General features: G+C 46.9%; 1 protein-coding gene across 7 annotated transcripts in view; it reads left to right on the plus strand.

Moving 5' to 3' along the window:
• atl2 (atlastin GTPase 2) overlaps positions 1–26,419 on the plus strand; it is a 116,319-nt gene that overhangs the window by 84,078 nt on the left and 5,822 nt on the right. For all 7 annotated transcript variants that reach the window (XM_072504381.1, XM_072504371.1, XM_072504385.1 and 4 more), the window contains exons 8-12: positions 5,514–5,652; positions 15,955–16,082; positions 16,212–16,268; positions 23,731–23,802; positions 25,135–25,566. In XM_072504381.1, coding sequence (XP_072360482.1) covers positions 5,514–5,652; positions 15,955–16,082; positions 16,212–16,268; positions 23,731–23,802; positions 25,135–25,566 — 828 coding nt within the window. The remainder of the gene's footprint in view (positions 1–5,513; positions 5,653–15,954; positions 16,083–16,211; positions 16,269–23,730; positions 23,803–25,134; positions 25,567–26,419) is intronic.

Consider the following 26,419-nt stretch of genomic DNA (forward strand, 5'->3'; position numbering starts at 1 on the left):
GTTGGCCATTGTGTAACCCACAGTCGCGCTGGCTGCAACATTCCAAATTTCACTCCTTTCCGATGCAGCACCGCTTTGGCCTGGTTGAAACCCGCTCTCCACTTAGCGACCTCCGTGCTCCAGTCCGGGTATATTCTGATCTCTGCGTTGTCCCACTTGTTGCTCCGCTCCTCCTTGGCCCATTTCAGGACCCTCTCTCTGTCCGTAAACCGGTGAAATCTCACCACCATCGCCCTTGGCGGCTCATTTGCCTTGGGCTTCCTCGCCAGCACTCGGTGCGCCCCTTCCAGCTCCAGCAATCCCAGGGGGGCCTCCGCGCCCATCAGCGCCCCGATCATTTTGCCCGCATATGCCGCGGCGTCAGCCCCCCCCACTCCTGGGAGACCCAGGATCCTCAGATTATTCCTCCTCGACTGGTCTTCGAGTCTTCCCGCCCACATCTTGTGTAGCGCCTCGTGCCGCTCCACTTTCACCGCCAGGCCCAAGAGCTCGTCCTCATTCTCTCTCACTTTGTCCTGGATCTTCACCTCGTGGGCTTTCTGGGTTGCCCCCAGTCCTTCAATTATTGCCAACATAGGCGCCACCATCTCCTTGCGCAGCTCCTCGAAGCAGCGCTTGATGAATTCCTGCATCTCCTCTTTGTCCCCGGCCGCTGCCATTTTGCTTGTTTTCCCTCTCTTCTCCCGCTGCTCCAATGCCACTTTTTTGGCCATTTCACTGCGGGTCCGGTCCATACAAGTTAGTAGGGGACCTCTCTCCTCTCTTCCCCACTGGTTGGCTGTGAAAATAGTTCCGTTGGGGCTCTTCTATCGAACCCGAAAGTCCGTTTTTGCGGGAGCTGCCGAATCGTGCGGCTTAGCTCTGCATAGTCACAACCGGAAGTCCACCTATCTATTCTAATGCCATATTCCAGAACTTGTTCCATAGTCTTGTATGCTATGGTGTTTCAAGTGCTCATCTAAATATTACTTGTGTTGAGTGTCCTCACCTTTACCACCCTTTCAGGCAGTGAGTTCCAGATTCCCACCAACCTCTGGGTGGAAAATGTTCCCCCCCCCCCCCCACAAATCCCCTTCAAATCTCCAGCCCATTTACCTTAAACCTCCTCTGTAACTTCTAAATTCTTTATATAAGTACATGCCATAAAATACTCCAATTTGATTAGATTTGGCTTTTCTCAGCATTCCTATAAGCTGGAGAGGAATTCTGCATTTTAATAAGATACTGTTCTGTGGCTAATAGCCAGTAAGGGCACTTGTGGGTAAGTGAGACTTTCTGTTATTGCCTTGAGAAGATGTAATGACAGGGGTGAGCTCTGAGGAATGGTAATGGTTTAAATAGCTTGTACAAGAATAAAGAAAGCTGGGATCTGAAAGCAGCATCATGCATGTAACAATTTACAGTATTGAGATATATATTTCTATCTGAATTAGAGGCATTTGTTTTGGTTTGTATCCCTGCCAAACGAACATAATCTCATTAAAAAAAAAAATGTTTTTATTCGTTCATTGGATGTGGGTGTCGCAGGCTGTGCCAGCATTTATTGCTCATCCCTAATTGCCCTTGAAGGGCAGTTAAGAGTCAACCACATTGCTGTGGGTCTAGAGTCACATATAGGCCACACCAGGCAAGGATGGCATATTTCCTCCCCAAAGGACATTTGTGGGGTTTTAAGACAATCAATAATGGTGTCATGGTCATCATTAGACATTTAATTCCAGATTTTTATTGAATTCCAATTTCACCATCTGCAGTGGTGGGATTTGAACCAGGGACCCCGGAGCAGTACTGTGGGTCTCTGGATTACTAGTCCAGTGACAAGACCACTATGCCACCACCCTTTGATAAGACATATGGTGTCCTTGCTGATTTCTGTTGTTGCATTTCTCATGTGTGGTTTGATTTTTCTCCACCATCTGTATTTAATGCCATGGACTGTACTAGAACTGAAATAAAGAATAGGTCTAATGTTAGTTTGGGATACCTATTAGAGAAGTGCAAAACAAGGCAGCATAGTATCTTACGAGGAGAGTCTGGGTGAAACGATACTAAAATAATAATCGGCCTCTCTCGCCTCCTGGACTCCCGGGTCGTCCGACACCCCAAATATCGCTACCTCTGGGCTCGGGGCCACCTTCAGTCCCAATACCTCGGACATTATGTCCACGAGCCCCTTCAGCTTTACACATACCCAAAACATGTGGACATGGTTCGTGGGTCCCATCTCCATTGGGGCTCCCTCCCAGCCCTTCAGCTCCTTGTAAACCTCGGACACCTCCCCTCCCTTGACAGCACCTTACCGTGGCAGCACGGTAGCACAGTGGGTAGCACTACTGCTTCACACTCCAGGTTCCCAGGTTCAATTCCCGCTTGGATCGCTGTCTGTGTGGAGTCGGCACGTTCTCCCTGTGGCTGCATGGGTTTCCTCCCACAAGCCCCGAAAGACATGCTGGTTAGGTGAATTGGACATTTTGAATTCTCCCTCAGTGTACCCTCGGTGCCGGAGTGTGGCGACTAGAGGATTTTCACAGTAACTTCATTGCAGTATTAATGTAAGCTTTCTTGTGACACTAATAAAGATTATTAAAACGTCCCAACACCTCCCACTGATATTCCCACTGTGTATCCGATCGAACGCCTTCTCCGCATCCATCGCCACTGCCGCTTCCACTCCCTGCACCAACTCCTCGTCCACCCTGGGAAACTCCAACCCATCCAGGATCCGCCGCATATCTTCCTCAAATAGCCTCCTATATAACTCCTCAAACACCCCACCGGGTCCAGCACTACCCTTCCCATCCCATCCTTCCTTGTGCCAATTTCCCTCACAGCCTACTGTTTTCTAAGTTGCTGGGCCAGCATTCGGTTCGCCTTCTCCGCATATTCATGTATTGCCCTCCGCAACTGCCCTACCGCCTTCCTCGTGGACACCAATCCAAACTCCATCTGGAGCCTCTGCCTCCACGCATCCCCGAATGGCGGCCCTCACCTCCTCTCACACCCAACCTCCACTGCTCCTTCTCTCAAACTCAAATCTGTGCGGTGCATGGTCTGAAATCACAATCAGCGAATACTCAGTCAAACACCCCCGCAGGTCAGGAATCTTCCCCAGCACCCACCTCATAAATTCAACATCATCCCAGTTTGGGGCATGAACATTTATCAGGACCACCGGTTTCTCACTAACCATCACAAACCCCCCCCCAAATGTGCCATAATGTTCCCCACCTCGAACACCACCCGCTTGTTCACCAGCACTGCCACCCCGTCTCGTCTTCATGTTCAGTCCTGAATGGAACACCTGCCCTACCCATCCTTTCCTCAGCCTTGTCTGATCCCCTATCTTTAAATGCATCTCTTGTAGAAAAGTCTTGTCTGCTTTCAGCCCCGTCACGTTCCACATGACCAGCCTGGTTGGGCGGCTCACTACGCCATCCTCTGCCAATCAACCATATCCCTTTTTTGGCCAGCCCCTGTCACGCGACCCTCCAGGCCTAACCTTGGATGTCCTGTCATCATTCCCTTTCCAACTGCACCATGGCAACCACATCCTTGCCGCTGCTGTTCCTGTTGACCATTATTTGCAATGAATAAAGGAATTTGAGAGTCAGCTACAGTTGCATTTAGGCACTTGATAGTACGGAACTTGAATATTACTGAAAAAAGAGATCTGTTGAAAAAAGATTTTTCATCATTCACTCATCAGGACAGATTAAAGAATGCCAAACTTCATTGGCAAACAACAATTTATACTGATGAGAAACGGGTGCTGATTGGTTGACAAGTCTGCTCTAGTCAGAAGACCATAAGAAATGGGAACAAGAGTAGGCCTTTGAGTCTGCATCGCCATTTAATAAGATCTTGGCTGATCTAACAATCACTAAGTCCACTTTCCTGCCTCATCTCCGTAACTCTTAACTCCCCTAATAATTAAAAACTTGTTGATCTCCGCCTTGGAAAATGTTCAAGGACTTTGCCTCCACAGCTTCCTGGGGCAAAGAATTCTAAAGATTCACTGCTCTTTGAGGGGACAAATTCTTCCTCAAATCCATCTTAAATGAGAGCCCTCTTATTCAGAAATTATAGAATCCCTACAGTGCATAAGGAGGCCATTCGACCCATCCAAGTCTGCACTGACCCTCTGAAAGAGCATCTTACCTACGCCCACTCCCCTGCTCTATTCCCATAACCCCACCTAATCTTTGGACATTAGGGGGCAATTTAGTACGGCCTATCGACCTAACCTGCATATCTTTGGACTGTGCCGTCTGGTCCAACACTCCCAGGAGTGGAAGCATCCTCCCAATGTTCACCCCCTCTAACTTTGGGAATCCTGCATGCTGAAGGTGTGGGGAAGCTATTGTCCCTCATGCTTTTTGTTTAGTTCCAAAAAAAAGTGCAATGCCTGGACATGTTCTTTCTTCCTGCAGAGTGCCGGAACCTATATATGAATACATGTAGCTTCTAGAAAGCATAAGTGAACCATGTTGCGTCTCCAACTGGCTGTTAATGTAATTATTCATGGACACCAGATTGTTCAAGTGATGTCCATGCATGAAATCACCTTGACTTTAGACATTATTGGCTCAGAACTTTTTGTACCCCTGGGGATCATACCCCAGAAGATGCACTGGGGGGGGGGGGGGGCGCCTATCAAAGTCCCCATGCATAGACTGCACAGGAATTGCCAGGAAGTTTGAATTTCTGATGGGCAATTACCCTGTACTGGGAACCATCCAATTCTCCAAATTAAATCTGGGACTTTGGATGGTTCTAACTCTCAGCAGAATAGTTACCCAAGAGAACTTAGAATTAAAACTACTTCTAACTCCCGGGTAACTACAGTACTAACGACCACCTTCGCCCTAACCCCTCACCCACTTACCCTTTCCCCCTGGCTTCTCAAAATGGCTGGAACCGTTTAAACTTACCTGGTTTGCATCAGCTGGTAATGTAAAAATGGGGCAGGGCTTCATGTTCCCTGACGTTGCTGCCATGCACAAAAGAGTCCCAGGATCCAGTATGCTGCACCTTGTTCAGCTGCTCAAGTTGGAAGGTTGGGCGAGAAATGTGCCGCTCCCAACTCAATTCTCGGAGATTTTGTAAGCACAAGTTGGTGGAGTACAGTCAGTAAATGTGAACGCCAGAAGAGATGTGCTGTTTGATGCGATCCACCAGTCATTGGGATATCTGGCCTGCGTAGCTGACATCGCACCAACACTGAAATTTATATACCATGTTGTTCATTTATCTAGTAGGCAGAATGCATTTTTTGGCGCGGCTACAGCTTCTTACTTTTGGAAAATACCACTCATCTTAATGCCTTGACCATTCGGAGTCAATTTACCAACCAATCAACCCCCCCTTTTCTCATGCAGTGTAAAAGGTTGCTCCTTTTGCAACTCTGCATTCTTGCGTCTCCTGATGAATGCAAGACAAAAAGCTTTGACAGCATGTCTTTTTTTCAGCAATGCAGTTACATTTCTTTATTTTGACTATTATTTGTTCCTTAGATAAAACAAAACCAGCATGAAGAGTTGCAGAATGTGAGGAAACATATTCATTCCTGTTTTGCCAAGATCACCTGCTTCTTAATGCCACATCCAGGTCTGACAGTTGCCATAAATCCTAATTTTGATGGAAGATTAAAAGGTATCCCAAAGTTCTCCTTGATACTAATGTATAAATTGCATGTATATATTTACTGGATGATAAATTCTCACAATCCAGGTGACCTGGTTTGGTATGACCAGATTTGCCTAGATATTTGACATCTTTTGAATTCTATTTTGTGTATGCATGAAGCAAACCGGTATTGCAAATTCTGTATCTACATGGATCAATATTTTCAGTCATTTTAAGAATACTTCTATCATCCCTGATATGCTGTTCGACCCAGTGATTCTGACTGGAATCCCTTTTTTGCTTGCTTACTCTTCTAATTTGAGCCTTGCTTACTTGCCTTGTAAACGAATTGGTCAGAATATTAAGCACTTAGTTACGCCCACCGTGGTGATGTGCTGTATAGGTGTCACCTTGAATACAAATTTTAATTTCCCACTGTTGCTGACAGCAATTTATTGATCTGTAAAACTTGATAGCAAAGGGCACTGTTCAAGGTGTTACATCTGAAAATGATCACTGATCTGAGAGGTGAATTATCTAAGCATGAGAAGCTAACTTGCTAAGATTTCTATATTCGCCTTCCATAGAGATTAATCTATGCTCCATCCTTACATTGGAACTTAACAAGAGTTCTAGCAAAGGGACCTGCCTTAAATCATCTAATTAATGTTTACTTGTCAGTTCTTCACCCAATCCAATGATTACTTGGGGAACCCAAGGAGACATTTATCGCTGGGCCGATTTTGAATTTATTTTCCGGTTTCCCTGGACAGGAAGAATGGCAGAAACTTTATGAATAAAAGCTTACTTCTCAGATTTAACTGAAATAAATATCTAACCACAAATTGCCTATCACAGACTTGTACACTGTACTTGCATCTGGTGTAATTCTTAATAGGAATCTGCAAATGGATATTTAATCTGGAAGGAAATAGACTTTGTTTTCTGTTCAGTGGTTAAATTTACCACTCTCACCAATCAATGTTTCAATTTTATGGTGATATTTTATAAGTTTGGAGCTATCATTTTATATTCAGAAACTGTAAGATCCAACAAACTTGCTTTATTTGGAGCAGTGAACTGATTTTCCCAGATGTATTTTGAAGATTATGGGGCACATGTTCATCAAACTTTCTTGATCATGCTTTCTAAACAAAACCGTTACACTCTTTACTTGATGATGGTATTTGTGGGTTTTCAGTGTCCGACATACGACATACTGCATCTTTCCTGTCACGCTCATTCTGGTGACCCAGATAACAGTAATGAATTTTTGGTAGGGTTTTTAAATATTGCTGCCCCAGTCTTTTACCTCTAATATTTTGGATTTGCGCATTTGATTTAAAAATTAAATAGAAAATCTGAACGGTTAACTGAGTTACTACCACAGAATTCATCTCCCTTTCAGAATTTGTTAAACAGATGCTGTGGTTTAATTCTGTTACTCCTCCAAGAAGGTGCACTAATCTCAGAGTTAAATACTTTGATTAAACTGAGCTAATTCTTCAATGGAGAGCTAAGTTTTGCCAACTTATTGGTGGAGGCGGGATGCATTGAATTTAATAATCTTTATTAGTGTCACAAGTAGGCTTACATTAACACTGCGATGAAGTTACTGCAAAAATCCCCTAGTCGCCACACTCCTGCGCCTGTTTGGGTACGCTAAGGGAGAATTCAATGTCCAATTCCCCTAACAAACACATCTTTCAGGACACGTGGGAGAAAACCGGAGCACCCGAAGAAAATACACTGATTCAGTGACCCAAGCCGGTAATTGAACCTAGGATCATGGTGCTGTGAAGCAGCAGTGCTAACCACTGTGCTTCTGTAATTCAATACTTGGAAGACTTGAGAGGAAGGGCTGGAGAATGTTGATTTGGGTGTGGACAGGAACAGCACACACTCTTCGACTACTCCTGGGGCCCAAAAACTGATGACAAAGTTCTTGGGAGGAAAATGTAGAGAATCTTCAGATGCATTAAACAATCTTAATTTAAGGCGAGAGTATGACCCACTCTTTCGCTGGTTGTGTTACTGCTTCCTTTGCTTTGTGCTGTCATCCATCAAGTAGTCAGACACCCTTCAGTCTTCAACACCAAGAAGAGCTTGTGTCTTTTCTGAGCTTGTCTTTCTGGCTTCCTTCTGCTTCTCCCTCTGGTTCTGGTTTAAATATAGGTTTAAAGCAAAGTGCTGTGGATTCTGGAGGTCTGAAATAAATAAGTGCTGGAAAATTCAACATATCTGGCAGCATTTATGGAGAGGGGAATAATGTTTAGAGTCCGATATTATAAGCTTCCTCAGAACTGAAGAGAGGTAGAAATGTGATGGGTTTTATGCTGTTTTAAAAAAAAAAAAAAGGGGGCATGTCAGTTGGAACAAAAGGGAAAGGTGGTTTACAGGTGGGGGGATTAAATACCAAAGATGTCATGGAACAAAAGGGAAAGGCAATGGTAATGGTTGAGCAAAGAAACAAAGCATAGGTCCGGCATAGGTGTTAATAGCAAAATAAAGTCCCGGACGAGCCCTTTGAGGGCAGCACGGTAGCACAATGTTTAGCACGGCTCCAGGGTCCCAGGTTCGATTCCCGGCTTGGGTCACTGTCTGTGCGGAGTCTGCACGTTCTCCCTGTGCGCGGATTTCCTCCGGGTGCTCCGGTTTACTCCCAAAGATGTGCAGGTTAGATGGATTGGTCATGATAAATTGCCCTTAGTGTTCAAAAAGGTTAGCTGGGAATACTAGGTTACGGGGATAGGATGGAGGTGTGGGCTTAAGTAAGGTGCTCTTTCCAAGAGCTGGTGCAGACTCGATGGGCCGAATGACCTCCTTCCGCACTGTAAATTCTATGATATCTATAAAGATCAGCCCAGTCTGAAAACCGAAACAAGACAGACTGGCATTTGGCAAAAAAAAATCAAATTAGAGGACCAAGTTCATGGTCTGAAGTTGCTTAGCTTTTTATGTTGAGTGTCCAGAAGGCTGTAAAGTGCCTAATTGAAAGATGAGGTGCTGCTCCTCCTCCAGCTTGCATTGGGCCTCACTGTAATAAGTATAGGTTAGAAGTTCCCACCCCCTAACATTCTGCCTTTGGCTTTAGAGTAGCCAGTATTTTAATATTGCCACCGTCAACTATTTTGAGAAAATTTGTTCCCATAGCCGTTTTGCAGTTACAGCAAGGAGATACTAACTAGTATGTAGTTAAATGCAGATTAAGATTGTAAAGGAAGAACATAACAAGAAATAAGAGCAGGACACTTCCGATGATGGTGTGGTGCTGAGCAGTCGCACATCAGGTAGCTTCCTTCAGAACATAATCAAATAGACATTTTTAGTCAGTCAAAATTATCCTGAAAATTCAGACTTATCTCACCCACAATTAAGAAGGGAGAGGACAAGAGCAGCATGCCAGCAAATGGGAGCTCGAGAGGCCGTAGAGAAGGCAGGAGTGGAGGAAAAGGCCATGGGTAGCGGGTGGAAAGGTCGGTGGACCCATGGGTCAGATGGATGGAAGATGTCCCTGACGAAGGAACTGATGGCAATGAGGGAGGTGATAAAAGTGGAGATCTAGGTGGCAGTGATGAACGTGTTGGTTGCCATGCAGACGCCGATCGATGGAATGTGGAAGAAGCTGGAAGCTTTTGGGAAGACGATCCGAGAGCTGGGAAAGGTGTCAACGGACTAAACCACCAGATTGTCTCCCTGGTGGCCAAAATCAATTGGTTGTTGGCGACCCAGGGGAGCCTGAAGGGGAAGGTCGAGGACCAGGAGAATAGGTCCCGGTGCCATAATATCCAGATCATTGGTCTGCCAGAGGGGATTGAGGTCAGGGACCAGTCTAGGTGGCCGAGATGCTTCCCCAAACCACCGGGGATTGACAGAGCACACTGAAGCCCAAGGTGAAGGAACAACCTTGGAGGGGGGACCACGAAGAAATGTGGGCGCCTGTGGGGAAAGGGGGGGGGGGGGGGGGGTTGAGAGGGAGCTGCACCATCAGGGGCGGGGCCGAGAGGGAAGCATGGGCTTTGTCCCCACGCTATGGAAATTGTGGCGGGAAAAGGGGGCGCAGGAAGGAGGGGGCCTCACATGATGGGAGGCTAAGGATAAACGGGGGAAGCAGAGGTCAGCCAGAGTTTGCTGACTTCCGGAAGCAATATGGGGGGAACAACTAAGCTAGAGTAGAGAGGGATCTAGCGGGGGGGGGGGGGGGTTAACTGGGTTGCTGCTGCTAAGGGGAAGGGGGAGCTGTTACGGGATGGGATGGTCGGGACGGGAGGGCGCCGTCGGGGGGATAAGCGGGTGCGTGGGAACCGGGTGAGGAGCTGGTCTAAAAAAGGGGATGGCTAGTTGATGAGGGGGGGGGGTAGGGGGTAAAGAGCCCCCTCCCAACCCAATTGATCACGTGGAACGTGAGAGGGTTGAATGGGCCAATTAAGAGGGCAAGGGTACTTGCGCACCTAAAGAAGCTAAAGGCCGACGTGGTCATGCTTCAGGAGACGCACCTGAAACTGGCGGATCAGGTCAGATTAAGGAAAGGATGGGTGGGACAGGTATTCCACTCTGGCTTGGATGCGAAAAATAGAGGGGTGGCAATACTGGTGGGGAAACGGGTATTGTTTGAGGCGAAGAACATCGTGGCGGACAGTGGGGGTAGATACGTGATGGTGAGTGGCAGACTGCAAGGTGAGGCGGTGGTGCTGGTGAATGTATATGCCCCGAACTGGGAAGGCGCAAACTTTATGAAGCGCATGTTGGGGCGCATCCCGGATCTGGAGATGGGAAAGTTGGTAATGGGGGGGAACTTCAACACGGTGCTGGACCCAGGGCTGGACCGGTCCAGATCTAAGACCGGGAGGAGGCTGGCAGCGGCCAAGGTGCTTAAGGGCTTTATGGAGCAGATGAGAGAAGTGGATCCCTGGAAATTTACTAGGCCAAGGAGTAAAGAGTTTTCCTTCTTCTCCCATGTCCACAAAGTGTACTCCCGGATAGACTTCTTTGTCCTGGGAAGGGCGCTGATCCCGAAGGTGGCAGGAACGGAGTATTCGGCTATAGCCATTTCAGATCATGCCCCACATTGGGTAGATCTGGAAGTAGGAGAGGAAAAGGAACAGCGCCCACTCTGGAGATTAGATATGGGACTGTTGGCGGACGAGGGGGTATGTGTAAGGGTGAGGGGATGTATTGAAAGGTACCTAGAGATTAATGATGAAGGAGAGGTCCAGGTGGGAGTGGTCTGGGAGGCGCTGAAGGCGGTGGTTAGAGGGGAGCTGATCTCCATAAGGGGAAACAAGAGGGTAAAGAAAGGGAGAGATTGTTGAGGGAGATTGAGGGTGGATAGGCGATATGCGGAGGCTCCAGATGAAGGGCTATACAGGGAAAGACGGAGATTGCACACGGACTTTGACTTGTTGACCACGGGTAAGGCGGAAGCACAATGGAGGAAGGCACAGGGAGTGCAGTATGAATATGGAGAGAAGGCGAGCCGGCTGCTGGCCCAACAACTTAGGAAGAGGGGGGTGGCGAGAGAGATCGGAGGGGTTAGAGACGAGGAGGGAAAGATGGAACGGGGAGCGGAGAGGGTGAACGGGGTGTTTTAAGGTATTTTACGAGAGGCTATAATAAGGCTCAACCCCCAGAACGGAAAGAGGGAATGATGCGTTTCCTAGACCAGCTGGAGTTTCCGAAGGTTGAGGAACAGGGGATGACAGGACTGGGAGCGCAGATTGAGGTGGTAAAAGGAATTGGGAACATGCAGGCAGGAAAGGCCCCGGGACCGGATGGGTTCCCGGTGGAGTTCTATAGGAAATACGTGGACCTGCTGGCCCCACTTCTGACGAGAACCTTTAATGAGGCTAGGGAAAGGGGGACACTACCCCCGACGATGTCGGAGGCGACGATATCGCTGATCCTGAAAAGAGACAAAGACCCGCTGCAGTGCGGGTCATACAGGCCTATTTCCCTCTTGAACGTAGATGCCAAGCTTTTGGCCAAGGTGATGGCGATGAGGATAGAGGACTGTGTCCCTGGGGTGGTGCATGATGATCAAACGGGGTTTGTTAAAGGGAGGCAATTGAATGCTAATATACGGAGGCTGCTGGGGGTGATGATGATGCCCCCACCGGAGGGGGAGGCGGAGATAGTGGTGGCGATGGATGCAGAGAAAGCATTTGATAGTGGAGTGGGACTACCTGTGGGAAGTACTGAGGAGATTTAGAGAGGGGTTCATTAGATGGGTTCAGCTCCTGTACAGGGCCCCGGTGGCAAGTGTGATTACAAATAGGCAACGATCTGACCACTTCCGACTATATAGGGGTACAAGACAGGGAAGTCCCCTGTCCCAGTTACTGTTTGCGTTGGCAATTGAGCCGTTGGCAATAGCGCTGAGGGGCTCTAGGAAGTGGAGGGGGGTACATAGAGGAGGAGAAGAGCATCGGGTGTCATTATACGCGGATGATTTGTTGTTGTATGTCGCGGACCCAGTGGAGGAATGCCTGAGATAATGCAGACACTCGGAGTTTGGAGAATTTTCAGGATATAAATTGAATACTGGGTAGAGTGAACTGTTTGTGATGCACCCCGGGAAACAGGGCAGGGGAATAGATGATTTACCGTTGGGGAGGGTAACAAGGGATTTCCGGTATTTAGGGATCCAGGTGGCCAGGAACTGGGGAACCTTGTTTAAGCTTAACTTGGCACGACTGGTAGAGCAGATGGAAGAAGACTTTAGGAGGTGGGACATGGCGCCCCTGTCATTGGCGGGCAGGGTGCAGGCGGTTAAAATGGTGGTCCTTCCGAGGTTTCTTTTTGTGTTCCAGTGCCTCCCAGTACTGATTACAAAGGCCTTTTTTAAGAAGGTGGACAAGAGTATTATGAGCTTTGTGTGGGCTGGAAAGACCCCAAGAGTAAAGAGGGTGTTCCTGCAGCGCAGTAGGGACAGAGGGGGACTGGCACTGCCGAGTCTAAGTGATTATTATTGGGCCGCCAACGTGTCAATGATATGTAAGTGGATGAGGGAAGGGGAAGGAGCGGCGTGGAAAAGACTGGAGATGGCGTCCTGTAGGGGAACTAGCCTAAAAGCACTGGCGACGGTGCCGTTGCCGTTCTCCCTGAAAAAATACACCACAAACCCAGTGGTGGTGGCAACTCTGAAAATTTGGGGGCAGTGGAGACGACATAAGGGAGTGACGGGTGCCTCAGTGTGGTCCCCGATAGGGAACAACCATAGGTTCGTCCCGGGAAGGATAGATGGGGGATTTAAATCTTGGCAGCGAGCAGGAATTGCGAAATTGAAGGACTTGTTCTTAGACGGGACGTTTGCGAGTCTGGGAGCACTGACAGAAAAATATGGGCTGCCACCTGGGAATGCATTTCGCTATATGCAAGTGCGGGCATTTGTGAGACAACAGGTTAGGGAATTTCCGCAGCTCCCGCGCAAGAGATCCAGGACAGAGTGATTTTGGGGGCATGGGTGAGTGATGGTAGGGTGTCGGATATATGTAGGGAAATGGGAGACGATGGTAGAGGAGCTGAAGGGAAAATGGGAGGAGGAGCTGGGGGAAGAGATTGAGGAGGGGCTGTGGGCAGATGCCCTAAGTAGGGTAAACTCCTCGTCCTCGTGTGCCAGGCTCAGCCTGATACAATTCAAGGTTCTACACAGGGCGCATATGACTGGAGCAAGGCTGAGTAGATTTTTTGGAGTGGAGGATAGGTGCGGGAAGCCCGGCGAACCACACCCACATGTTTTGGTCATGTCCGGTATTGCATGGGTTCTGGGTGGGTGTGGCAAAAGTGATTTCAAAGGTGGTGGGGGCCGAACCAGGCTGGGGGTTGGCTATATTTGGGGTTGCAGAAGAGCCGGGAGTGCAGGAGGCGAGAGAGGCCGATGTTTTGGCCTTTGCGTCCCAAGTAGCCCGGCGAAGGATTCTACTTGTGTGGAAAGAAGCCAAACCCCTGGGCGTGGAGGCCTGGATAAATGACATGGCAGGGTTCATAAAATTGGAGCGGATAAAGTACGCACTAAGAGGTTCGGCTCAAGGGTTCACCAGGCGGTGGCAACCGTTCCTCGACTATCTCGCAGAGCGATAGGGAAAATAGGAAAGGTGGTAGCAGCAGCAACCGGGGGGGGGGGGTGACTCATTTGGGTCCTCAGGGGTTTTATGTGTGTGTTTATATATTAGTTATTTATATTAGATTTTATGAAGTTACTATTTTAGTTACTATTTCTGTTTCTTCTTTTGTTGTTGGCAGTTGCCGTTAGTTAGTATATTATTTATTTTAAAAACGATCAATGTATATATTATTACAAAGTTGTAAAATGGGAAATTTTTGTTTTTGTATGATCGAAAATCTTTAATATAATATATATTTTTTTTTAAAAGTATTCCTACAGTGCAGAAGGAAGCCATTTGTCCCATCGAGTCTGCACTGTCCCTCTGAAAGTGCACCCTACCTCGGACCAATCCCTTACCCTATCCCTGTAACCCCATCTGGGGGCAATTTGGCATGGCTAGTCCATGTAACCTGCACATCTTTGGAATGTGGGAGGAAACTGGAGCACCCAGAGGATGCCCACACAGACATGGAAAGAATGTGCAAACTCTACTTTGTTATTCAATGTTACATTTCTGATTAGTTAAGATCTCACTGCATCCGTTGAAAAAAAAATTAAGAGCATTGTCCTTGAACTCCTTTAAATGCCTTTGAGGTTTTGAGGGTTTTAAACCTTTATTTGCCAGTGTTTCCCTGCATAGAACGCACATGAACTTTGAATCCTGATTTGTAGTGGCACAATTAATAAATGGGCAGCACTGTGGAACAGTAGTTAGCACTGCTGCCTCACAGCTTAAGGGTCCCAGGTTCAATTCCAGCCTTGGGTCACTGTCTGTATGGAGTTTGCACTTTCTCCCTGTGTCTGTGTGGATTTCCTCCAGGGGCACCGGTTTCCTCCCACAGTCCAAAGATGTGCAGGTCAGGTGGATTGGCCATGATAAATTGCCTCGTAGTATCCAAAAGGTTAGGTGGGGTTACGGGGAGACGGTGGAGGTGTGGGCTTAAGTAGAGTGCTCTTTCCAAGGCCCGGTGCAGACTAGAGATGGGCCGAAGGGCCTCTTTCTGCAATGTAGGGCCTCTTTCTGCACTGTAGGAATTCTATGAATAAACCCAGACCTCGAGTAATCATCTTTATCGGGCAGCACGGTGGCCTAGTGGTTAGCACAGCTGCCTCATGGCGCTGAGGTCCCAGGTTTGATCCCGGCCCTGGGTCATAGTCCGTGTGGAGTTTGCACATACTGTCTGTGTCTGCGTGGGTTTCGCCCCCGCAGCCCAAAAATGTGCAGAGTAGGTGGATTGGCCACGCTAAATTGCCATTAATTGGAAAAAATAATTGGGTAATCTAAATTTATAATAAAAATAAAAATAATCATCCTTGTGCTGCTTTGTTCCTATTTTCAGCTTCTTCATGGGTTGTTCACCAGAGACCCTAGTTCAGACCAGCACTGCTGGCAGCTGCAAAATGGAGGAATCTCTCTTGTGCCCAGAACACGTGATGTCAGCCTGCGTGACCTGTCCTCTGCCACCCTTCCAGGCAGGAAGACTCCAGCGATTTTTTTTTATTTTTTATTTTTTTTATTTTTTAAAAATTAAAAATCATCTGGTTCTGGGTCAGTGTGCTGACGTCGGGAGGAGTCGTTCTTCCTCACTGGGCCCTGGGCCTGTGCACAGCTGATGCGGCATGCATGTGCGGAATGGCCAGCATTCTGAAAGCCAGTTGCAGTCAGCATTTCTAAATGCTGGTTGTGTCATTGGGCACTATGCGCAATCTGGAATGCCGCAGTGCATAGACCTGTGATTGGGAACGCCGTGATACATAGCCCGCGAAAATGACTTGCCTACTGTATAGTGTACAGATGTAAAATTCAATTTTAAAATTTTATAAAAAGAAATAGGAGCCGGAGTCGATCAGTGAACTAGTATTTCAATGTAGTTACTTTGCAATATCTAAAACGTGACAATTTGTGCACCTGTTGTAGGCCAACCAGTGTAGTGTTAGCAAGAAGCAAACTTTAAAGTAACTACCAGTATCCTATACATGTATATTAAAATGATGGACCTAGGATTGTGTTGCATCTATATTTATACTTCAATGATCCAGTAGTTCTAACCCTTCAGCCACCCTTTTTTCATCTTTTACATGAAATTTTGGATTCTGACTTAGTTTTGTCGCTTTGAGTGCATTTGAAAGGATGTTGCATCATAACGCAAGGTGCTAGAGTGAAAACTACAAGTAGATATAACGCTTTGTAATGTATTCAAACCACCAGCATTTTCTCCTAATAGATATTGATGGTGACTTCAAGAAGGAGCTCCGTAATGTGGTGCCATTTCTGCTGTCTCCTGAAAATTTAGTAGAGAAGGAAATAGGAGGGTCCAAAGTGACTTGTCGAGATCTTGTTGAATATTTCAAGGTAGGAAAAGTGAATATTCAGTTAATTTTTTAAAATGTTTTTGTTCATTCAGATATTTTTGTGAAGATGTTTTATTTCAGAAGATGCTTTTAGCAAGTTAATGATCCAGTAACACTTTGTGCTCTTCAGGCTTACATCAAAATTTACCAAGGGGAGGAACTACCTCATCCAAAATCTATGCTACAGGTACTTTTAATCACTATTTTTAAAAAGATGTAGCTTCTTGGTACTGGTAAATTCAGGACAAATGCTCATACAATTTTTTCTGGGTGTGGAGTTGCTAAAAGATTTAAAACTTCCAACAGTGAAATATAGACTTTGACACTCCGAATTATTCTGTATGCAAATTAATATTGCAGTTGAAGGAAATCAGACTTTGTTTACTCTTGTCGTGCAGATATACAGGCGTTTTAATTCCTATTAATGGAGATTTCCCCTATGCATGGAAGACATTTTATAAATGTTTGATGTCAATACCTAAATTGGTATATAGTTGTTTCAATAATTTTAACACACTTAAAAGATCTCCATTTTAAGCTTCTGTACAGCATGATGTGAATTAACATTAACCTCTTGACCTAAAACAAACTCTTTCCAATTACATTTGCCTGATGGTGTATATTTGATCAGCTGTTGAGTTCTAGCTCACGGATGTGCTGAGTCAGTAAGTGCATTAAGTGGAAATTTAAATTATTTTATCCAATGAGTTTTTTTCAAATTTAGAATACCCAATTCTTTTTTTCCAACTAGGGGGCAATTTAGTCTGCCCAATCCACCTACCTTGCACATCTTTGGGTTGTGGGGTGAGAACCATGCAGACACTAGGAGAATGTGCAAACTCCACACGCCAGTGACCCGGGGCCAGCAATGATAACCACTGCGCCACCATGCCGCCAATAAGATTTTGGTGTCATCTTCAAATCTCTTGAACAAACTGATAGGATATCCATTACAGATTTTCCCATCACCAATGAGAAGACCATAAGATTTTTCCCTTCCAGAAGGAGTGCACTTGCCTTTTATCAGTTAGTGTGTAAATTATAAGAGAGCATGAGAAATTGCATGTCATCCAATGGAGCTCTGGTACCTTAACACCTGGCTGTGTCTAACCAAAGTTTTTATTAATTCTTGTTGAGTTCTTAAGTGTTTTGATTATTTTTTTAAATTTGTGCCCTGGTCCTAATTAATGGGCAGAACAGTGGTCAGCACTGCTGCCTCACAGTGCCAGGGACCTGGGTTTGATTCCAACCTTGGGTGACTGTTTGTGTGGAGTTTGCATGTTCTCCCTGTATCTGTGTGGGTTTCCTCCAGGTGCTGCGGTTTCCTCCCACTGTCCAAAGATGTGTAGGTTAGGAGGATTGGTCATGATAAATTGTCCCTTGGTGTCCAAAAAGGTTAGGTGGGGTTACATCGATGGGGTGGAGGTGTGCGCTTATGTAAGGTGCTCCTTCAGAGAGCGTCGGTGCAGACTCGCAGGGTGAATAGCCTTCTGCAGTGTGGTAATTCTAATTCTGGGTTTGCCTTCTACTTTAAACTGTAGATATTTCCTCCGATGTTACATTGAGAAGTCTAGGTATTTTTCTTTCAGTACTTGTATACTGCAAACTAGTCCTGTATTTGCTGTTATCTCTGGAAATGTGTCCTTTACTCTTGTTATTTAATCCAGCGTTCTCAGTTTTAACACATTTAAGTTTTGGGATAAAGTGGAGACCTGCAGCATTGTCAACCACATCTGCTAATCTCATCACAAATCCTATTTGATTAAATTTCTGGTGAGCAGGCTCCTGGATCCTTGCATAATTATCACACTGGTTTGCCCAGAACTGAACCGCTAAAAGTGGAAAAAGCTTTGAACTGGAATCTGCAATCTGTGAATATCATTTTTTTTTTTATTAAATATTTTATTGAGAATTTTTGGTCAACCAACACAGTACATTGTGCATCCTTTACACAATATTATAACAACACAAATAACAATGACCTATTTTATAAACAAAAAATGAATAAATAATAAATAACAAAAATGAAAACTAGCCCTAATTGGCAACTGCCTTGTCACAAGTAACACTCTCCAAAAATATAATTTAACAGTCCAATATATAATTATCTGTAGCAACGACCTATACATACTATACAGTATATATTAACAACCCTGAGAGTCCTTCTGGTCCCCCCCCCCCCCCCGATCCTGGGCTGCTGCTGCTGCTGCCTTTTTCCCATTCCGTCTATCTTTCTGCAAGGTATTCGACGAACGGTTGCCACCGCCTGGTGAACCCTTGAGCCGACCCCCTTAGGACGAACTTAATCCGCTCTAGCTTTATAAACCCCGCCATGTCATTTATCAAGGTCTCCACCCCCGGGGGCTTGGCTTCTTTCCACATTAGCAATATCCTGCGCCGGGCTACTAGGGACGCAAAGGCCAAAACATCGGCCTCTCTCGCCTCCTGCACTCCCGGCTCTTGTGCAACCCCAAATATAGCCAACCCCCAGCTTGGTTCGACCCGGACCCCCACTACTTTTGAAAGCACCTTTGTCACCCCCATCCAAAACCCCTGTAGTGCCGGGCATGACCAAAACATATGGGTATGATTCGCTGGGCTTCTCGAGCACCTCGCACACCTATCCTCCACCCCAAAAAATTTACTGAGCCGTGCTCCAGTCATATGCGCCCTGTGTAATACCTTAAACTGAATCAGGCTTAGCCTGGCACACGAGGACGACGAGTTTACCCTGCTTAGGGCATCTGCCCACAGCCCCTCCTCGATCTCCTCCCCCAGCTCTTCTTCCCATTTCCCTTTTAGTTCATCTACCATAGTCTCCCCTTCGTCCCTCATTTCCCTATATATATCTGACACCTTACCATCCCCCACCCATGTCTTTGAGATCACTCTGTCCTGCACCTCTTGTGTCGGGAGCTGCGGGAATTCCCTCACCTGTTGCCTCGCAAAAGCCCTCAGTTGCATATACCTGAATGCATTCCCTTGGGGCAACCCATATTTCTCGGTCAGCGCTCCCAGACTCGCGAACTTCCCATCCATCCACAAACCGATCTTTCAGTTGCGTTATTCCTGCTCTTTGCCACATTCCATATCCCCCATCCATTCCCCCCGGGGTAAACCTATGATTGTTTCTTATCGGGGACCCCCCCAAGGCTCCAGTCTTTCCCCTATGCTGTCTCCACTGTCCCCAAAGCTTCAGTGTAGCCACCACCACCGGGCTTGTGGTGTAGTTCCTCGGTGAGAACGGCAATGGGGCTGTCACCATAGCCTGTAGGCTAGTCCCCCTACAGGAAACCCTCTGTAATCTCTTCCACGCCGCTCCCTCCTCCTCTCCCATCCACGTACTCACCATTGAAATATTAGCGGCCCAATAATACTCACTTAGGCTCGGTAGTGCCAGCCCCCCCCCCCTATCCCTGCTACGCTGTAAGAATCCCTTCCTCACTCTCGGGGTCTTCCTGGCCCACACAAAACCCATGATGCTCTTTTCAATCCTTTTTATAAAAAAAAAAAAAAAAAAGCCTTCGTGATCACCACCGGGAGGCACTGAAACACAAAGAGGAATCTCGGGAGGACCACCATCTTAACCACCTGCATATCCCATCTCTTGAAATCCTCCCCCATCTGTTCCACCAACCGCGTTAAATTTAACCTATGCAATGTGCCCCAATTCTTAGCTATCTGGATCCCCAAGTAACGAAAGTCCCTTGTTACCTTCCTCAACGGTAGGTCATCTATTTCTCTACTCTGCTCCCCTGGATGCACCACAAACAACTCACTTTTCCCCATGTTCAGTTTATACCCTGAAAAATCCCCAAACTCCCCAAGTATCCGCATTATTTCTGGCATCCCCTCCGCCGGGTCCGCCACGTATAGTAGCAAATCGTCCGCATACAAAGATACCCGGTGTTCTTCTCCTCCCCTAAGTACTCCCTTCCACTTCTTGGAACCCCTCAACGCTATCGCCAGGGGCTCAATCGCCAGTGCAAACAATAATGGGGACAGAGGGCATCCCTGCCTTGTCCCTCTATGAGCCGAAAATATGCAGATCCCCGTCCATTCGTGACCACGCTCGCCACTGGGGCCCTGTACAACAGCTGCACCCATCTAACATACCCCTCTCCAAAACCAAATCTCCTCAACACCTCCCACAAATAATCCCACTCCACTCTATCAAATGCTTTCTCGGCATCCATCGCCACTACTATCTCCGTTTCTCCCTCTGGTGGGGCCATCATCATTACCCCTAACAACCTCCGTATATTCGTGTTCAGCTGTCTCCCCTTCACAAACCCAGTTTGGTCCTCGTGGACCACCCCCGGGACACATTCCTCTATTCTCATTGCCATTACCTTGGCCAGGACCTTGGCATCTACATTTAGGAGGGAAATAGGTCTATAGGACCTGCATTGTAGCGGGTCCTTTTCCTTCTTTAAGAGAAGCGATATCGTTGCTTCAGACATAGTCGGGGGCAGTTGTCATCTTTCCTTTGCCTCATTAAAGGTCCTCGTCAGTACCGGGGCGAGCAAGTCCACATATTTTCTATAGAATTCGACTGGGAATCCATCCGGTCCTGGGGCCTTTCCCGCCTGCATGCTCCTAATTCCTTTCACCGCTTCTTCTACCTCGATCTGTGCTCCCAGTCCCACCCTTTCCTGCTCTTCCACCTTGGGAAATTCCAGCCGATCCAAGAAGCCCATCATTCTCTCCCTCCCATCCGGGGGTTGAGCTTCATATAATTTTTTATAAAATGTCTTGAACACTCCATTCACTCTCTCCGCTCCCCTCTCCATCTCTCCTTCCTCATCCCTCACTCCCCCTATTTCCCTCGCTGCTCCCCTTTTCCTCAATTGGTGTGCCAGCAACCTGCTCGCCTTCTCTCCATATTTGTACTGTACACCCTGTGCCTTCCTACATTGTGCCTCTGCAGTGCCTGTAGTCAGCAAGTCAAATTCTACATGTAGCCTTTGCCTTTCCCTGTACAGTCCCTCCTCCGGTGCTTCCGCATATTGTCTGTCCACCCTCAAAAGTTCTTGCAGCAACTGCTCCCGTTCCTTACTCTCCTGCTTCCCTTTATGTGCCCTTATTGATATCAGCTCCCCTCTAACCACCGCCTTCAACGCCTCCCAGACCACTCCCACCTGGACCTCCCCATTATCATTGAGTTCCAAGTACTTTTCAATGCACCCCCTCACCCTTAGACACACCCCCTCATCTGCCATTAGTCCCATGTCCATTCTCCAGGGTGGGCGCCCTCCTGTTTCCTCCCCTATCTCCAAGTCCACCCAGTGTGGAGCGTGATCCGAAATGGCTATAGCCGTATACTCCGTTCCCCTCACCTTCGGGATCAATGCCCTACCCAGCACAAAAAAGTCTATTCGCGAGTAGACTTTATGGACATAGGAGAAAAACGAGACCTCCTTACTCCTAGGTCTGCTAAATCTCCACGGGTCTACACCTCCCATCTGCTCCATAAAATCTTTAAGTACCTTGACTGCTGCCGGCCTCCTTCCAGTCCTGGACTTCGACCTATCCAGCCCTGGTTCCAACACCGTATTAAAATCTCCCCCCATTATCAGCTTTCCCATCTCTAGGTCCGGAATGCGTCCTAGCATCCGCCTCATAAAATTGGCATCATCCCAGTTCGGGGCATATACGTTTACCAAAACCACCGTCTCCCCCTGTAGTTTGCCACTCACCATCACGTATCTGCCCCTGTTATCCGCCACTATAGTCTTTGCCTCGAACATTACCCGCTTCCCCACTAATATAGCCACCCCCCTGTTTTTCGCATCTAGACCCGAATGGAACACCTGCCCCACCCATCCTTTGCGTAGCGTAACCTGGTCTATCAGTTTCAGGTGCGTTTCCTGTAACATAACCACATCTGCCTTAGGTTTCTTAAGGCGTGCGAGTACCCGTGCCCTCTTTATCGGCCCGTTCAGCCCTCTCACGTTCCACGTGAACAGCTGAGTCGGGGGGCTTCTTTCCCCCCCCCCCCCCACCCCCCCCCCCCCTTGTCGATTAGCCATCACCTTTTTCCAGCTCCTCACCCGGTTCCCACGCAGCTGTATCTCCCCCAGGCGGTGCCCCCCCGCCCATCCTCGCCCATACCAGCTCCCCCCTCTCCCCAGCAGCAGCAACCCAGTAATTCCCCCCTCCCCCCCCCCCCCCCCCCCCCCCCCCCCCGCTAGCGTAATTACTCCCCCCATGTTGCTCCCAGAAGTCAGCAAACTCTGGCTGACCTCGGCTTCCCCCCGTGACCTCGGCTCGCACCGTGCGACGCCCCCTCCTTCCTGCTTCTCTATTCCCGCCATGATTATCATAGCGCGGGAACCAAGCCCGCGCTTCTCCCTTGGCCCGCCCCCAATGGCCAACGCCCCATCTCCTCCACCTCCCCTCCTCCCCCCATCACCACCTGTGGGAGAGAGAAAAGTTACCACATCGCAGGATTAGTACATAAAACCCCTCTTTGCCCCCCACATTCGCCCCACCACTTTGTTCGAACGTTCTTTTTAATAACCCGCTCATTCCAGTTTTTCTTCCACAATAAAAGTCCACGCTTCATCCGCCGTCTCAAAGTAGTGGTGCCTCCCTCGATATGTGACCCACAGTCTTGCCGGTTGCAGCATTCCAAATTTTATCATCTTTTTATGAAGCACCGCCTTAGCCCGATTAAAGCTCGCCCTCCTTCTCGCCACCTCCGCACTCCAGTCTTGATAAACGCGGATCACCGCGTTCTCCCATTTACTGCTCCGAGTTTTCTTTGCCCATCTAAGGACCATTTCTCTATCCTTAAAACGGAGGAATCTCACCACTATGGCTCTGGGAATTTCTCCTGCTCTCGGTCCTCGCGCCATCACTCGGTGTGCTCCCTCCACCTCCAACGGACCTGCCGGGGCCTCCGCTCCCATTAACGAGTGCAACATCGTGCTCACATATGCCCCGACGTCCGCTCCCTCCGCACCTTCAGGAAGACCAAGAATCCTCAGGTTGTTCCTCCTTGCGTTGTTTTCCAGTGCCTCCAACCTTTCCACACATCGTTTCTGATGTGCCTCCTGCGTCTCCGTCTTCACCACCAGGCCCTGTATGTCGTCCTCATTCTCGGCTGCCTTTGCCTTCACGACCCGAAGCTCCCGCTCCTGAGTCTTTTGTTCCTCCTTTAGCCCTTCGATCGCCTGTAGTATCGGGGCCAACAGCTCTTTCTTCATTTCCTTTTTGATCTCTTCCACACAGCATTTCAAGAACTCTTGTTGTTCAGGGCCCCATGTTAAACTGCCACCTTCCGACGCCATCTTGGTTTTTGCTTGCCTTCCTTGCCGCTGTTCTAAAGGATCCACTGCAATCCGGCCACTTTCTCCTCCTTTTTCCATCCATATCCAGGGGGGATTCCCTTCTGGTTTACCGCACAGTGTTTTTAGCCGTCAAAATTGCCGTTGGGGCTCCTATCAAGAGCCCAAAAGTCCGTTTCACCGGGAGCTGCCGAAACGTGCGACTCAGCTGGTCATCACCGCACCCGGAAGTCCAATCTGTGAATATCTGATCTGTAACTGTCACTTAGGTTGATAATTTCAGAAATTACCTGGGAACAATGTTAATTTGCAGTACTTTGAAGAGAAAGATTATTTAAATAAGTAATTGTTTTACAGGCAACAGCTGAAGCCAACAATCTAGCTGCTGTTGCAGGAGCAAAAGATGTCTATGCCAAAGCCATGGAGATGGTATGCAATTGTTGCTCTCTGAAAAATTGCTTCTGTTCTTTAAAATGTAGTACAAATGTTCTGTTTGGTATGGTTTTAATTTTGCATCTTATGCTACTGCTCTGTCCTGTTTTCACTGCTGTATCTTATGTGATGCCTACATATTTAAAAGGTGAAAACCTTTTTAATAATGATACATATTATGCAGGGTTAGAGTAAATTACAAGCCAGTGGACTGGATAGGGAGGCACATATCTAAGATTGCTGATGCCATAAAACAGGTGGACTTGCAAGCAGTGTAAAGTCACAATGAACAGGGAAACTGGCAAATTGATTTTCATGTCATGTCATCCGTTTTGGACAAAAGGTACTTTCAAGATGGTGGAAAACTGGAAACAGTAGATGACTTTCAGAGTGAAGTAAGAGTTTGTGTGCAACGGGTGATGGACGTTTGAGACACTTCCTGAACTGACAGTTGAAACTTTTGTCAGTTTTAAATGTTGAGGTTGATTGCATCTTGGTGAACCAAAAAAAGGAGTGATATGTGGCAGTTCAGGTATAGGGTTGGTTCACAAATCTGCCAGGATCTCATTGAATGGTGAAACGGCTCTTGTTCTTGAATTCCTTTATGCTCCGCTCTTATTTCCTTTATTGAAAACCTTGGTAGTAAAAATAATCTCTGGTGCCTTGTGATGTCAATGAGATGAGCATGAATGTGGATCACTGCCATGCAAAATCATAGTAAGAAGTCTTACAACACCAGGTTAAAGTCCAACAGGTTTGTTTCAAATCACTAGCTTTCGGAGCACTGCTCCTTCCTCGGGTGAGCTATCGAGTTCAAACTCGAAGACTGCTCCTTCCTCGGGTCCATTCACCTGAGGTGTTGTAAGACTTCTTACTGTGCTCACCCCAGTGCAACGCCGGCATCTCCACATCATGCAAAATCATCTCATTTTGAATCTAGTGATGCACCACTGCGCTCTCTCTCTCTTCCCCCCTGCCCCCCAAAAAATAGATTTGAGCATGCCAGAATAAGGACCTGGGCTATGGATGAAAATGGATGGCCTTTTGATGCATGTTCTACACTTTGTTGAATTATCTCTTCCCACTCGGTCAGCACACAGCAGCATATTGTTATAGCTGGTTATTTGGTATGTTTTCAATCTCAAAATATATTGTACCCACTTGAGTTAAATAAACATATTTGTATGTCATAATCAGAACTAGTATCAACATCAGCCAAGAGCTTTCAGGTCAGCTTGCATTTATCTTTCAAACTGTAGCCTAAATGCATTATACAGTGCTTAGAAATAACATTGTATTCAAGAATTGTAAATATATTTGTTCTTGCAGTTCTGTGGGGGAGATAAGCCTTACATAGCGCCAACAGATCTGGAGCAACAGCACCTGACCTTGAAAGAAGCTTCTATCAAGCAGTTTCGATCCATCAAGAAAATGGGTGGGGAAGAGTTCTCTCGGCGCTACCAAGAGCAACTCGAGCAAGAAATGGATGAGAACTATGCAAACTTTGTAAAGTACAATGACAGCAAAAATATATTTTATGCTGCCCGCACACCTGCCACACTTTTTGCCGTGATGTTTACCATGTACATAATCTCAGGAGTGACTGGATTCATTGGTTTGAACTCGATAGCTTCTTTATGCAATCTTGTGATGGGAATAGCTCTAATATCCCTCTGCACCTGGGCTTACACTAAGTATTCTGGTGAATTCAGAGAATTTGGAGCAATCATTGATCAAGTGGCTGAAACTATATGGGAACAGGTTAGTACAATCCCCCACACTACTGCCCTTTTATTGCCAATTTAATGTAGGGAGCAGTCTTTACTCTAGTTTTTAAAAATCTGTTGACATTTTGTTGCATATGACGTGTTGACCTAGCCAGTAAAATTTAATACTAATATTACAGTCTTGGCTGGTAAGTTTACAATGTTCTTTTCTAAAGATATCACTTAGAGTTATGTGGGTGCAGATTCATAAGCACGTGATCTTCAACGTGCTGCTGATTTGGAAGTTTGCTTTAATTCTTACAGCCTTATTTAACATCTGTTGGCAATTTCCTACCTTTCATGCTTCTGATCCTATACATCTGCCTGGTGAAACTAGGTGACTTTTTTTTTTAAACACCTTGAATTACGTTTGACCAGATTTGATAGATGAGCTTTGATAAATGCTAACTGTTACTCTGATTTTAATCACCTGCTCATCTCATCTTCCACTGACACATCACTTAATGAAACAATAATTGCAGCTTCGAGGGGTGCACACTACAAGATCCCATAAACAGCAATATGGCATGGACCAGATACTATTTTCTTAGTAATGTTGGCTAAGGGGTAATTAATGGCCAGGACACCAGGATATTTCACCTCTTTGAAATGGTGTTGCTGACTTTTTTTTACATTCACCTGTGAGATGGCCTTCGTTTAACATTTGATCTGGGCATCACTTTGGACAGTGCAACATTCTTCAGAACTATACGAGTAACAGCCTAGGATAGGGATTCGGGTCTCCTGGAGTGGGACTTAAAAACCTGCATTTTTGACTTGGGTGAGAATTCAACTGACGAGTCAAGGCTATCATATTCTTCCTCATCTGTGCTGCCTGCTGCTGGAGA

The sequence above is a fragment of the Scyliorhinus torazame genome, chromosome 1 (assembly GCF_047496885.1).
Source record: "Scyliorhinus torazame isolate Kashiwa2021f chromosome 1, sScyTor2.1, whole genome shotgun sequence".
In the NCBI taxonomy this organism is placed as follows: Eukaryota; Metazoa; Chordata; class Chondrichthyes; order Carcharhiniformes; family Scyliorhinidae; genus Scyliorhinus; species Scyliorhinus torazame.